General features: G+C 51.0%; 1 protein-coding gene across 5 annotated transcripts in view; it reads left to right on the forward strand.

Moving 5' to 3' along the window:
- ADCY10 (adenylate cyclase 10) overlaps positions 1-12,281 on the forward strand; it is a 69,686-nt gene that overhangs the window by 38,266 nt on the left and 19,139 nt on the right. For 4 of the 5 annotated variants that reach the window (XM_045087786.1, XM_004779261.3, XM_045087787.1 and 1 more), the window contains exons 19-21: positions 3,502-3,630; positions 4,750-5,028; positions 5,116-5,406. In XM_045087786.1, the coding sequence (XP_044943721.1) occupies positions 3,502-3,630; positions 4,750-5,028; positions 5,116-5,406 (699 nt within the window). The remainder of the gene's footprint in view (positions 1-3,501; positions 3,631-4,749; positions 5,029-5,115; positions 5,407-12,281) is intronic. The other variant, XM_045087788.1, reaches the window with a different exon arrangement.

The following is a 12,281-nucleotide window of genomic DNA, read 5'->3' on the forward strand; positions in this document are numbered from 1 at the left end:
TCTGCTCTCAGTAGGGAGTCTGCTTGGATTCTCTCCCTCCCCCCCACTCCCTCAAATAAATAAATAAGTCACTAGAATAATCTTGTCTGTACCTATAAAAAATCTTTGGGGGATTTTTTTTTTTAAAGATCTGTTTGTTTATTTTAGAAAGAGGCAGTGAACTAGGGAAGGGGAGAAAGAGAGAATCCGGAAGCAGACTCCTTGCTGAGTGTGGAGTGTGGAGCCAGACGTGGGGTTTAGTCCCAGGACTCTGAGACCATGACCAGAGCCGAAACCGCGTTGCTGTTTAACCAACTGAGCGACCCAGGTGCCACCTTGAAGGGATATTGATAAGAATTTCAATATATATATATTACATCGTAGATCAGTTTGGGACAAATTGACATCCTTTTTTTTTTTTTTGAAGATTTTACTTATTTATTTTACTCATGCTTTCTCTCTCTCTCCCTAATGTATAAATAAAATCTTTAAAAGAAAAAAAAGAAAAATTTTAAAACTAGAGAGGTTTTGGTTGCAAACAGTGTGAATGCACCGCGTGCCACTGACCTCGAAACATTAAAATGGTTCACTGTATGTGAATTTCACCTAAATTTAAAAAAAAAAAACAACTCACAATACAGGATCCTAGACTGGGTCCTATATTGGAAGGGGAAAAAAAAAAACACCAAAGGACATTATTGTATCACTCGACAAAATTAGAAAATGGACAGTAAGTTCCTATTTCACTGTGAAATATTCTGAAACTGAAAATGTGCTCCAGTTGTGTAAGAAGATCTCGCTCTTAGGAAACACTGAGTAAAGCATTTGGGGTAAAGGGACATGAATTGTTCAACGTATGTTCAAATGCTCCAGGAAAAATAGAACGTACAGAGAAAACGAGGGCTGCGGTGGATGAGGCAAGATGTCAACAGGTGAATTTGAAGGGAGAGCACACAGTCTTATTCTCACAACTTTTGGTTAAGTCTGAAACTCCCAAATAAAAAGATTTAAAAACACCTGACATTCAGTTGTTTCCCACGGAGCTTACGATGAAATGCCGCCTCCCAACGGGGCCTGGGAAGCGCTCCAGGACCTGATTTCCGGACCTGCGTGGCCTCCTCCGTGCTCTGAAATGTGTTCCCGTTGCACGGGCTGCGTCCCTGGCATTTCCAGGGCTGGGGCACAGGCCCTGCTCCTCTCTGCTGCAGACTGCCGTGCCCCCTCCTCAGGCGCCCCCCACGGAGGGCTCCTTCCCTCCAGCTCAGGTGTCGCCTGCCCAGCGTGACTTTCTTTCTCTACCTCCACCTGGGTCTGTCCGAAGAAGCCCCCCTGGCCCTGACCTTCCTGTGAGTCTCTGTCACCAGGTTTATTTCGGCCATAAACTGAATCACATTGTGACATTAGCCTCTGCATTTATGTATCTGTTGCTCCTTGTCTCTCTGCTACTGTTGCAAGTCGAGCTTAGGAGCTTCGCTTGGCGACGTCTGGCTCCGGGATCTTTGGCCGCAGGACAATGCCTAAGACCTCAGGGTGCTCGGTTGACACTGGTCGAGTGGCTGAAAGCTGCTGGGTCCTAGACAGGGACACGAGAGAGCCTGAACGAGCACGGACCACGTCATGCCCTGGGACGCCACTGGCCCACCCTAACACGCGTGCGCACTCACATGCGGCTGTTTTGGGGTGTTCCACCCGGTCCACCCTGTCTTGGCCTCGCCATCCTCAGGGAGAACCTGCCGTCCTGCCCCCGCCGCACCTCTCTGACCAGGCAGTCGTGAGTGTGGCTCCCGTCCGTGCGCCTTCAGCGACAACAACTCGCTTCAAGCTCCGCCCTTAGCCTGCTTCTTCGCCAACTGGTTCCTTCTCCCCGCGAGGGACTCCTCTGTCCCCAGCCTTCGTGGGTGTCTGCCGGCACGTCGTCTCCCACCATAACCGCGCGCTCCTCTCCGGATGCTGCGCCTCCAGTTGCCCGTCGGACGTCTTCTGGACCCGCTCACCCCTCGGACTCCGCCCGCCTGACCCGGAGGCAGCGCCCGCCCTCCCCACCACCACCTCCCAGGTCTCCCCGCGTGGTTCTTGGCAACACCCCGTCCGCTCCATCCCCGCCTGGCTCGGACCGGCTCCTCGCTGTGCCGTGTACCACGTCACGCCCCGTCGTGACTGATCTTACGCAGTGTCCCCTCTCCCGTTCCCTGGCCTGCCCCACCCGCACCGGGGCTGCCTTCTGAGAAGCGGCTGGTGGCCGACTCCTCCCCCTTCCCAGGCACCTGTGCTGTCCCGGGAGTGTGCCACGAGTCAAGTCCAGACTGGACAGTGCGACGTCAAACGCCCTCCACGGTCTGCTCCCAAACCATGTCCCCAGAGCACGTGCCCTGGAGGGGCTCCTGCCCCCTACGCGCTGGAGCCGGCGGCCCCGGCGACCTCACGTTCGCCTCACCTGCAGGACGTCTGCGGCTGCTGTGCCCTGCCCTGGTCGGCCCCGCTCTTCCACTTGGAAACAACCTCCTCCTATGCGCCATCGCGCTACGTCCTGCTCCACGAGGCCATTCGGAATCCACGAAGACGGAGCCGTGGCTCCTCTCTGGGCTCCCAGCTCACTGCGCCTTGCTTTCTACCCCCTGCGTCCCGCTGGCGCCTGACCGGCACGTCCGTGTCTGTCTCTAAGACACTGAGCTCCTCGGGGTGGGAAGCGGCACCGCTCATGTCTGTCCCTGTCCCCGGCCATACGGTGCGCCGGGGGTCCTCACTCTTAGTGACACTGGGCTCATCTCAAGGTGGCGCCCCTCACGTGGCCCGTTTCCCGCCTGGAAGTGCAGCTCCGCACACACCTTCCCTCCAGGAGGTGAGGAGCCCAGCCGTGCTCACCCTCACGTTCCCACGCCACAGCCCACGGCGATCCACGAATGGCTGCGGGAGTAAGGGAGTGACGCACTGTGAGTATCGGGACACACAGTGACCAGGAGAGTGTGCGCGCCAGCCTCACCACTTTAAATATCTCGTTCTGATAACCGTGTTGTAAGCCGAGTACCGTGTCCCAGAGTGCGTTTGCATACGAGCGTGGGTACCTGAATGTGCACACGGTGTACCCTAGTGTGTATTGCAAGATACGCCCTGATGATCTTTGAATCAAACTTCTCTTAAACTGCATGTACTACAGAAGACTTCTAATAGTGATTCCCCATGCTTTGGGGGGTGGGGCAGAACGTTTTGAGTACATTTAGGTTGTCTTATATTAGTTTACTTAAAACATTATTCCAAAATACTGGATGAAGGGCGCCTGGGTGGCTCAGTGGGTAAAGCCTTCAGCTCAGGTCATGATCCCAGGACCCTGGGATCGAGCCCCGCATTGGGCTCCGTGCTCGGTGGGAAGCCTGCTTTTCAGCTCTGCCTGTTGCTCTCCCTGCTTGTGCTCTCTCTCTCTCTCTCTCTGACAAATAAAATCTTTGAGACCCACCTTGAAGTTTATTGTGAAACCGAGACGGTGACAATAACCCCAATGTGTTCTTCCTTTTCATCTCCCTTCAGAGAATTTCAGTAGACCATCCGAGGAACTAAAAATATTGACCCCTAATTATGAGGAGAGAAGTGAAGAAGTCTGTACCCTCGCCAGTGGTGTCAGACTGAAAAACTTGTCACCGCCAGCATCGTTAAAAGGTAAAGAAAATCGGGCCCAGTGTTCCAGGACCTCGCCCCCCGTTTCCCTTCTCTAGGGTGGCTGTCGTAAAGGGAGAGAGGGAGATGGCGGACTGCGGGGGCCGCCTGCGTGGCGTTGCCTCTCACAGTCAGAGCTCCGTGGAAGGCTTAGCTTTTCTGCCTCTGACCTGGAGTGCCTGCTCCCCTGGGCATGTTCTGGAATCTGATTTGAACCAAGTTTAGTTCAAGTGCGTAAATGAATGAGGTGCAGTGCATTTTTCATTAAATCATTAAATTAAGTCAAATATTGAGGGAGAAAATCGAAACCTGACACTTTTTCTGCCACTTACTTTTATAAGAAATGGCAAGCGTAGAATTTATATCCGAGCTGTATTCTTACCCCGTTAAAGAAAAATGACTTTCAAGCAGTGTTGTGGTAGGGATTCGGCTCCCAGTCATGCCATCCACAAACAGCTGGAAGCGTCTGAGGCTGACCAGGGACACCTCCAGGTTCTCGGTCTTCGGAAAGCATTGCTGCTCAAGCGCTGCGTCTGCCCGCGTGGGAGGGCCGTGGGCTCGGCTTCTGCACTGTTCTGTGGGCAGGGGATTCAGATCTTGTCCCCACAGGGGAGGTCACGGAGGGGCATCCTGGCCGGGATCTCACCAGGCCGCGCTTAGGCGAGAGGTTGGAGTTGGCGCTCGAGGCTCTCTGGCGGGTGCCCTGAGCGCAGAGATGGCGGCGGCCGCTCCAGGAACGAGGCAGAGGCCGCGAGGGGGTCAGTGCGGGGGTCAGTGCGGGGCAGACGAGGGCCAGCCGCAGAAGTCAAGGTCGCTGGCGGCCGGCGGGCGCGCTCCGCCCACGGCCAGGCCCACCGTGACCTCCCGCCGCCCCACAGACCTTGTCACGCTCTGGCCCCGAACCCGAACCCCACAGCGGGTCTCGTTCCAGTCCGGCCCCCACGCCGGGTGCGTCTTGGGGAGCGGCTCCCGCGCCCTCGGCGCCCCCCGCTCACGCTCTGAGGCAGGCCCTGGGCAGGGAGCCCCTCCGGGGCTGGCTGGGGCGCGGGGCAGGCGGCGGCCGACCCAATGGGCCCGCCGCGGGCAGTGAGCGCCGGCCGGCGGCGTGGCTTTCCCCCGCAGAAACCTCGCTGGTGCAGCTGGACAGCATGAGCCTGTCACACCAGATGCTGGTGCGGTGCGCCGCGGTCACCGGCCTGACCTTCACCACGGAGCTGCTGTTCGAGGTCCTGCCTTGCTGGAACATGAAGATGATGATCAAGGCCCTGGCGACGCTCGTGGACGCCAACGTCTTCGACTGTTTCCGCAACGGCAAGGAGCTGCGGACCGCCCTGAAGCACAACGCGGCCTCGTGCAAGGTCAATCACCGCTCGCTGTCTCTGAGGCCCGGCCTGGGCATAGGTGAGTGCGCCCGGGAGCCGCTGCCCCACGCTCTGGCCGCCGACCCCACGTGGGCCCGGGCCGAGCGGTGCGTCCCTGCCTCCGCAGCGCGTGACGAGGGCGAGGAGCTGCACGAGCTGGAGAGCGAGGTCATCGAGTGCCACGTCATCCGCTTCTGCCGGCCGGTGATGCAGAAGACGGCCTACGAGCTGTGGCTGAAGGCCGAGAGGAGGGCCATGCACCTCAAGTGTGCGCGCTTCCTGGAGGAGGACGCGCACCGGTGCGACCACTGCCGCAGCGGAGACTTCGTCCCTTACCACCACTTCACCGTGGACATCCGCCTCAACACGCTCGACGTGGACACCATCCAGAAGATGGCCAAGTCCCACGGATATAAAAGTAAATATGCCTCTGGCCTCGCCCGTCCTCTCTGCCTGGGGCCCGGCGTGGGTTTGGACCCCGAGGGCTTCAAGTCCCCCAAGGCGTGGGTTCTGCGAATGGCTGAAGACTTGTGTCGCATAGATGGGGGTCGGGGCGGGGGGCATGTGAGCACTGAGTGCACCAGAAACAGTCTTGCTGTGACACTCACAGAGAGTTTGAGATCAGGACTCTGGCAAAATGGGGTGCACCGAGCTCAAAGGAAAATATCCAGAGGGATGAAACTGACCCGGCTTAATTCACACCAAGGATGGAGTCCAAGGGCTGGGGTGGGGCTCACATGTTGAATGGGAACGAGAGCCAGAGGGGCACCGTTTCCTGGCAGGTGAGACTGTTGTTCCGCAGTCAGGTTTGAAACAAGGTTCCCTCAGAGAAAGAATGTGAGTGGGGGGAACCATGCAGGGCTAAGCAGGTCAGGGGCTCCGGCTCAGGGCAGACGTTCCAGATCGTCTGTGGTACAAATGTGAGGAAGTGGCAGTCTGGGGTGTGAATCAGCTACACAGTCTGGATTCAAAGGAACATGTACCAGGGACTGTTAGCACAGGTGTGAGGCCAGAGGCAGCAACCCCAACTCCAGCCCTCCCTCATGGGGGATCGGGGGCATCACAGGGCTCTGCGCCCGGGCCAGAGGCCTTGGTGATTAGGGCTAAATCTGGTTGGGAAAGTAGAGGATAAGGACAGGATACTTATATTTTATGGATATTAAAAATTAGGAAGAAATGTATCTAAAGTGCCTTGTACATAATAGGTACAAAAATAATTTTAAAAAATATTTTAATTATTTATTTGAGAGAGTGAGAGTGCCAGAGAGAGAAGGTGAGTTGGGGGCAGAGCAGAGGGAGAGGGAGAAGCAGGCTCCCCGCTGATCAGGGAGCCCGATGTAGGGCTCCGTCCCAGGACCCCAGGATCATGACCTGAGCCAAGGTGGATGCTTAACCAACTGAGCCACCCAGGCGCCCCCCCCGAAATAAATATTTATTCTCACTCATTCTTTATTTCACATGCATTCTCCTTTGATCTTCATGTTAACCTTTCAAGGTGGAAGGCTCTTGTTACTTTATACATGAGAAAACTGAGGTTCTGGAAGATTCAATAGCTTGTCCAGTGCCACAGAATGAGTGATAGACTATTCAATCGCAGGTCAGACTCATTCCCAAGCTCATGCTGTGCCCAGTACACCTGAGCTTCCCAAAGTGCAGGGTGGGACCTTTGGGCAAGGCTGGCAGGGGAGATTGGAAGAGGTTTCTGGATGCGGCCGTCCATGGAGTCGGAGAGTAAAGAAGACGACGCCGTCTCCGTCCTCGATCAGGAGGAAAGCAGCTTTGCACTGTGGCACAAGTCTAGTGTTGACCTGGAACCAGCACTTGCTCACCTCCCTTTTCAAAAAAGAGAAGTCAGACTTCAGGTTCTGATCCCTAGAGTCCAGACTCTCCCGGGTCGGATGAGAGAAAAAGCCAGCCTGGAGCCCTTTTAAGTACTTCTTGGGAGTATAAGAAGAGCCCTAGATGTTGGAACGGAAGACTCAAGAAAGTAACAACTTCTAAGGACTTGAGGACCGAGACAGGGCAGACCCTACAACAAATAAAGCAGGCGCCCAGAGGGAGGGCTATGAGGGCTGATAAAGGCACATGGGCAGGTCCAAGAAGCTTCAGGGATGGTCCCAACACAGAGCCATGTTCAAGGAACCAGAGCAAGTGCCAGTAGGAGAGAGTTGACTGAGGGAGATAAAGACAGGGGACGCAAGAGGCAGCCTGGGGGGCTCCGCTGGTTAAGTGTCCAACTCTTGATCTCAGCCAGGGTCTTGATCTCAGGGTTATGAGCTCAGACCCTGTGTTGGGCTCTATGCTGGGTGTGGTCCCTACCAAGTGAATGGATGAATGAATGAGGAAGGAAGATTGGAACCAGTGAGTCTCTCCATGTATGTCTTTATATATATATATTTTGGTGGCAGTGTTGGGGGGGATATAATTGCAATTGATTTTTGTTTAAGATTTATTTATTTTAGAGTAGAGGGAAGGGCTAAGGGAGAGAATCCTAGGCAGACTCCCTGCCGAGAGTGGAGCCCGACACGGGGCTCGACCCCACAACCTTGAGATCATGACCTCAGTCAGAATCAAGGGTCCGACGCCCAACCGACTGAGCCACCAGCCGCACCCACAGTTGGTTTTAAGCAGGCTGGCGAGGGCTGTCAAAGAAAGCAACTTCAGGTAATCTTGGATTCTCCAATACGCCTTAGCGGTTTCACTAGGGTGCTTCTGTGCTCTCCTGTGACTCTGAGTAATGTCTGTGCTTTTGTCCGCTCCTCTACCTGCCTCAGGCCAAAGCTCTACTATTTCTCTTGTCAGAACTTTCCACCTGTTTAAGAGGCTATCAACTAGACATCTTTAAAATTTTTCCTAAAAGTTTTACAATAGAAACAATAATGCCAAGCCCCAGTACCCCACACACTTTGAGTACTTCTCAGGGGCCAACATCTTAACTTAATTGTTCTTTCTGGTCATCGCCCCCACGGACAAAAGGATGTGTTCATGCAGTTAAACAAAACAAAACAAATTCTGGCATTATCTGTTTTCTTCTTAATTTGGTGAACAGATACAGCATGCCAGGGGGAGAACACCCCCCGTCACACTATTCCTCGGGACCAGCACCGTTGATGACCATTGTTAGATAAATCATTAAGAAGACCATGTAAATGCTATTCATTCCAGAACCAAGTAATATACTGCAAATGGAGTTCTTTTTTTTTTTTTTTTAAAGATTTTATTTATTTATTTGACAGAGAGAAATCACAAGTAGATGGAGAGGCAGGCAGAGAGAGAGAGGGAAGCAGGCTCCCTGCTGAGGAGAGAGCCCGATGTGGGACTCAATCCCAGGACCCTGAGATCATGACCTGAGCCGAAGGCAGAGGCTTTAACCCACTGAGCCACCCAGGCGTCCCTGCAAATGGAGTTCTTAATGAAAGTCCATTTTCCTTGAGTTTCTAGGATAATTTTTTTTGCAATGTCTTCTTTATAATATCCTGTCTTGGTTGGATACTCTGTCCATTACCCCTGAACCTTGTGACGGTAGGTAACACTGGTAAAGGACATAGAGTTGACCTTTGAACAACACAGGTGTGGACTGTACAGATTCACTTATATGCAGATCTTTTTCAATAAATACAGTAGAGTACTATGAATGTATTTTCTCTTACGATTTTCTCAGTAACATTTTCTTTCTTCTAGCTTATTTTATTGTAAGGCTAGAGTATATAATACATAAAACATTGAAAATATGGGTTAATTAACTTCATGTTATCAGTAAGGCTTCTTGTCAACATCAGGCTGTTAAGTAAAGTTTTGGGAGAGTCAAAGGTTATATGTGAATTTTCCAGTGCTGGGGGCTCAGGGGTCGGGCGTCCCTAAGCCTCTGTGCTGTTCAAGAGTCAGCTGTCATCGGAAGAGGTTCAAAGACCATAGAAATAGATTAGGTAGTGAGGAAGTTGATTCTCTTTTCAATTCTCTCTTTTCTCAAGTCCTTCTTAAGTTATTTTCTTGAGTCTTGATCCCCAAAGATCTGCCCTTCAACGCCCTCCACCCACTTCATCAGAGACCACTCCTCTCACGCCTTCGCCTTCTGAACAGGGAGTGAAACCCCACCGACAGTTTGTTTACTCATTCAGCAAATCCTGAGGTCCTGCTCTGTGCCAGTCCCGGTGCAGCACTGGGACACATCAGTGACAAAAGAGCATTCACTCGATTGTGGAGAAGCAATGGAGGAAAAAACATAATAAGTAAGAAATCTACAGTATGTTGCGGGAGGTAAAACCCACTGCAGGGAAGAAAACTGGAAAGAATGTCCGGTAGGGTAAGGGAGACGAGGAATGCAGAGTCATTAGGGGAGCACTGAGAGGTGAGATTCCTAGACAGACAGAGGAAGTGGCGATGGCCAGGGAGGGGCATCCGGGCAGAGAGGACAGCCCCGGCAATGACCTCGGACAGGAACGGATCCCTTCCTTTCTATACATTGTGGGTTTGTGGCTTTTAAGATTGTTTTATTCTCATTTCAGTGGGGTAACATGTCCTGGACCCAGCAGTACTAGAGATAAACAAAGGAGTTCAGTCGGTCACTTTGAACCTGAAGTCTTATTTCCAGGTGTTTGAAACCATGAGATGAGCAAGTGGTGTCTTTGCTTTTCTCCTCGCTTCTGAGCACCTACAAGCATGTTGTATATATTCTTTTCTTCTGAGTTTTATAGATCCCCTTTGAAGTAGGGAACTTTTAAACAATAGACCCTTCATAAATGAAGAAGTTGAGAACTAAAAATAGTGCGATTCACCCACGGGTAAAGGACAGAATGACAAAAGCATATCTGTACGCCCAGCTTTGTTTCCTTTTCTAGTCAATACTGCTGGTCTCTGCGTCCCATTCTGTCACTATTACCGTTTGGAACATAAAAAAATAGAGACATTGGGGGCACCTGCATGGCTCAGTGAGTGAGACGGCTGCCTTCATCTCAGGTCATGATCCCAGAGTGCTGGGATCAATGCCTGTGGTTCCCTGCTTGGGGGGAAGTCTGCTGTTTCCTCTCAGCTTCCCCTCTGCCCCCACTTGTGTTCCTTCTTTTGCTCTCTCTCTGTCAAATAAATAAATAAAACCTTTTTTTTCCCCCTAAGATTTGTTTATTTACTTATTTGACAGAGAGGTCACAAGTAGGCACAGAGGCAGGCAGAGAGAGAGGGAAGCAGGCTCCCTGCTGAGCAGAGAGCCCGATGTGGGGCTCGATCCCAGGACCTTGGGATCATGACCTGAGCCAAAAGCAGAGGCTTAACCCACTGAGCCACCCAGGCACCACTGATCTTTAAAAAAAAAAAAAAAAATATATATATATATATATATATATATATATAGAGAGAGAGAGAGAGAGAGAGATGTTGAAGGAGAAATAGCATTTCATTTTTCTTATTGATTAAAAAAAAAAGTGTATTATAGGGACGCCTGGGTGGCTCAGTGGGTTAAGCCTCTGCCTTCGGCTCAGGTCATGATCTCAGGGTCCTTGGATCGAGCCCCACATCGGGCTCTCTGCTTGGCAGGGAACCTGCTTCCCCCCTCCCCTCTCTGTCTACTTGTAATCTCTGTCTGTCAAATACATAAATAAAATCTTAAAAAAAACCAAGTGTATTATATTCTGCAAATATTTACTGAGCATCTACTATGTGCTGGGCAGTGATCTAGGTGCCAGAGATATAGTACTGAAAATGATAGACATGTGTCTATTCTGTGTCTATTCTCATATATTAGAATTTTCATGAAGGCTGGTGATAGATGTGATAGACAATAAACCGATTAATTAAGAAAACCATAAAAGAACATTATAGGCCTTGATAAATAGTCTGACTTCTATTCTAAGGGGGTTGGAAGACTTTGGAGATTTATTAATTAGAATTAGTATTGGCTACATGTGACAAGGACCCAGCTAGATGGCTTTAATTTATTTACTGTTAAATTTATTTCTCTCTCATGTAAAATGTTTTGTCTGATCATTGGGACTAATGTGAAGGCTTCATCATCATCAGAAACTCTTGGTCTGAAAATGGCTGCTGGAATTCCAACCATCATGTTTACATCTAACACTAGAAGAAGAAGAGAAACCAGAATAAATAAATACATTTTTTAAAAATTAAAAAAAGAAAAGAAAAAGAAAGAAAGGGATGCCCCCTTCCCTTTTAAGGGATCGTCTCGAAATCCTACGCAGAACTTAGTCGCACGACTATATCCAGTTGGAAGGGAGGCTGGAAAATGTAGCTGCCCTGAGTAAAACTGAATTTTATTTGTAAGGAGAAAAAGGACAATAGAATTGAGATAGCGGACCAACAATCTCTGGCACGGAAATCTGAGTCATGTTTTTAAAAACACATCCTGTCTTCTCTGTAGAGAACAGATACAGAGATGGGACCGGAAGGGAGGTCAGTGTTTCACGCTTGTCCAGATAAAATTTGGTGGTGGACTGGGGTGGTGCTAGAGTAAAGACAGAAGAAGATGGATTCAGGTATGTTTTGAGGGAAAGTCAACAGGACTTATGATGGGCTGAATGTGATGAGGGAAAGAAAGAATCCAAACAGCGCCTAGGTTTTTTGCCATTAAGAAAACCAATGTATGGCTCTGATGCTTAGTAAGATCAGAGTACAGGTTGAAAGAGAGGTCCACGAGTTCCGCTTGGATCATGTTAATTTTTAAATGCCTGTTAGCCGTTCAAGCAGCCATTGCCAAAGAGGCATTTGGGTACACGAATCTGTAGTTAAGGGTGGAGGTCAGGCTCAGAGATTAAACCGCTGGTGGTCGTGGGCATGTGACTGGAATTCATTGTCATGGGCAGAGGAGGCCACCTGGGAAAACTGTGGATGGAGAAGGGAGCCCAGGACGAGAGGGAGGCTCCCCAGCCCTGGGGGTGTTGCTAGAGGAGTAGGAGCCAGCACAGTGGGCGGCCGATGACTAAAGCGACCAAACAACCAAGAGAATGGCTGTGAGAAAACCTGGTGAAAAGAGGGAGCAGTAGATTGTGTTGAGTGCTTGCTCAGAGGTGTGGTAACACATGGACAAACGCGGACTTTGGATCTGGCAACGTGGGAGCCACAGGCAACCTTTACAGAACCAATTTCAGAAGAGTAGAAGGAAAAGGCATCATTCAATTTATTCCGCATCTCGTCACTGGGAATACACTAGCTCGCAGTCTGCGGGGAGACGTGGGCAATTATTCCCACACAGTGTGACAGTAAGGACCATGACGGAGCTCTGCACAGGGCACAGGGGAGTCGGGGCCCTAAATCCATGGGGACGAGGGCACAGAAGGCTTTCAA

Source organism: Mustela putorius, unplaced genomic scaffold (assembly GCF_011764305.1).
Source record: "Mustela putorius furo isolate JIRA1106 unplaced genomic scaffold, ASM1176430v1.1 tig00001451_pilon_pilon_pilon, whole genome shotgun sequence".
In the NCBI taxonomy this organism is placed as follows: Eukaryota; Metazoa; Chordata; class Mammalia; order Carnivora; family Mustelidae; genus Mustela; species Mustela putorius.